The sequence below is a fragment of the Buceros rhinoceros genome, unplaced genomic scaffold (assembly GCF_000710305.1).
Source record: "Buceros rhinoceros silvestris isolate BGI_N320 unplaced genomic scaffold, ASM71030v1 scaffold21535, whole genome shotgun sequence".
Lineage (NCBI taxonomy): Eukaryota > Metazoa > Chordata > Aves > Bucerotiformes > Bucerotidae > Buceros > Buceros rhinoceros.
Genome location: NW_010411417.1, coordinates 1,387 through 3,673, shown reverse-complemented (window position 1 = coordinate 3,673; position 2,287 = coordinate 1,387). Strand labels below are relative to the sequence as shown.

At 47.0% G+C, this 2,287-nt stretch overlaps 1 protein-coding gene across 1 annotated transcript in view; it reads left to right on the top strand.

The window, feature by feature from the left end:
• Positions 1-635, top strand: part of RNF103 (ring finger protein 103) — a gene marked incomplete at its 5' end in the record, with an annotated part of 15,566 nt that extends 14,931 nt beyond the window's left edge. Inside the window, one exon of the mRNA XM_010136022.1 lies at positions 1-635. Within this exon, the coding sequence (XP_010134324.1) occupies positions 1-95 (95 nt within the window).
• Between the last annotated feature and the right edge of the window lie 1,652 nt (positions 636-2,287).

Sequence of the window (2,287 nt, the reverse complement as noted above, 5' to 3'; positions counted from 1 at the left end):
GGCGACACTGCTGCCCTGTCTGCAGGTGGGCTTCGTACAAAAAAAAGCAGCCATACACACACCCGCCGCCTTTGTCAAGTGACCCCCCATCTTAGCTGTGTGCTGGTGTCCTTTGTAGGCTTTCAGGATATTACTGCTTGCCTTCTCAATGTTAGTCACTTACAGGTTACGTGAAGTTTTAGTTTAAATGTTAGTGCAGTGAACTCAGATATACACGATGCTAACGGTAACGACAGAATCCTTTGGTTGCCTTGTCTGTTGGACTGATCGCATACTTATCGTACAATAACCTTTTCTTTTCGCCACCTAGAAACTCGATGCTGTTTTTGTAAGCACAAAAATCCAGCCTACAACAGAAGCGTATTCCAGCAAACGTTTACAAGTCAGGATGTGGGTGAAACTGAAATTCTAATCGGAGACAGCCGCTTAATTTAAGTGTTTCTTATTTTAGAGTCTGTTCAGCACATCTTTGTTGAATAATGTATGTTGTAAGACAGTACCATTTAAAAAGAAATCCGTGAAATAAATTATTTTAAAAGGAGATTTGTAATGTTAATTGTTTTGATAAATATTTTGTGTCTATGGTTACAGATGTCTTGCTGGTCTGATTTATCTGTGAAGACAATAAAAATATAACACAACTTTTGTGACTAATAAATCATCTCCTGTGGCGCAGGAATTCTCTGCTCCAGCGTTAGCTGTGGCCAGGCAGCCTGGGAACTACTTCCTCCGTAGTCCTCTGTGTGGAGGGGCTGCTCTGCTTGACCAGTGCTTTTCCAGTGGATTTACAAACTTCTTTGTCAGCTGGAGACCCTCTTCTGCCAGCTGTCTCTGCAGCACCCTCACCTGCAGACCTCTAGGCAGGCTTTAGGGTGACCCCTCTACAGCCTCAAACCGTCACCAAGTAGCAGGATATTGTCGTGCAGTGACAGAAGTGGCTTGTGAAGGTCAAAACCAGCCAGGTTCCATCTGCTGCTATTTTGAAGTGATTTCTGATCTCTTGGAGAAGAGGGATAGTTGCTGGATGCCAAGAAAAATCAAGTCTGTGGTTTTCTTTATATGAAACCGTGGGTTCGGTTGTACCTTTGAGAAATTATCTGGCTGTGGTTGGAAAGAAGAAAAAAGCGTGCAAGATGATAAAAAGTAGAAGAAAAGGCTAAACTAGGAAGTGTTTTCAGTTGCTTTATGTCTCATGTTTTCTTTCTTTCCAGTTCTTGCCCACGTGGGGTGAAAGTATAATTAAAGAGAAGATGATACTAGGGGTTGTAAACACAGGTCCCTCTTGCAGCCACAGTCCCTCTCTCTGTGCCTTCATGGCGAGCTGGAAGCCTGGCAATTTTATCTGTCCAGGGTACCTGGGCACCGGTTTTTTGTTAATAACAAACATTTTGATGCCTCCAGTCACCAGGTGTCCTCCAAGAGGACGCTGCAGTCATCAGAAGAGCTGGTTTTACTTGGACTTGTTCCTCTCTCATTTCTTCCTATCGCAGTACTGAAATAGGGAGGTAGAAGGGGCATAATGTCACCAGCTCCCCTCTGGTCCAGAACATAATTGTCGTTCCAGTTGAGACCTGTCCAAACGTGCCCTTTCTCTGTCGTTAGGGCTGCAGCAGAGCAGCCAAGAGGCATACTGAGGACAAAGAGCATTTCTGCTTCCAGCTCCTGCGGTGGTGTGACGCTGGCCTGGGTGCTTGTCGCCAACCGCGGGGGTTGAAACCGACCTTCTTTCAGGACTGCCTTGAAACCTGCACTGACCTGCAGCCTTGCCATCGCCAGAGGGGACATATATCCACAAACTGGTGAATATAATTAAGGCCGTAGCTGATGTACTGAAGCACCCAAGCAAACCGCTGTATCACAGTCCGCCGAAGCCTTTGGCTGGTACCTCGGTGTTCTGCCCAGCACCGCGAGCAATGAGCTCAAGCGGCACCGCGTCCTCGGGGCACTGTGTGCTTCTGGAGCGGGGCTCTGGGGCTGAGAGCTGACCTCCCCATAGGAGGCCTGAGCAGCTCCGCTCCTCTGCTCAGGTGCAGCCTTATTTACCAACCATTGTGCACACCTGTTCCAGCTGAAGACTTGCTTTAATGACCTCAGTTGTTCTGCTAGTCCAATTCTTCTGAAAAATGACACAAATGGCTGTTTAATTAGCAGGAGAGCCGCAGAGGGCACATCCCTACAAGCAGGTAATTACGACCATTAGATAGCTGTGACTGAAGGTTTGGTCCCCTCCTGTCCCCTAGCCTGGGTTATATAAATTGTTGTGATCCAGTTCTTGGCGATGCATCTG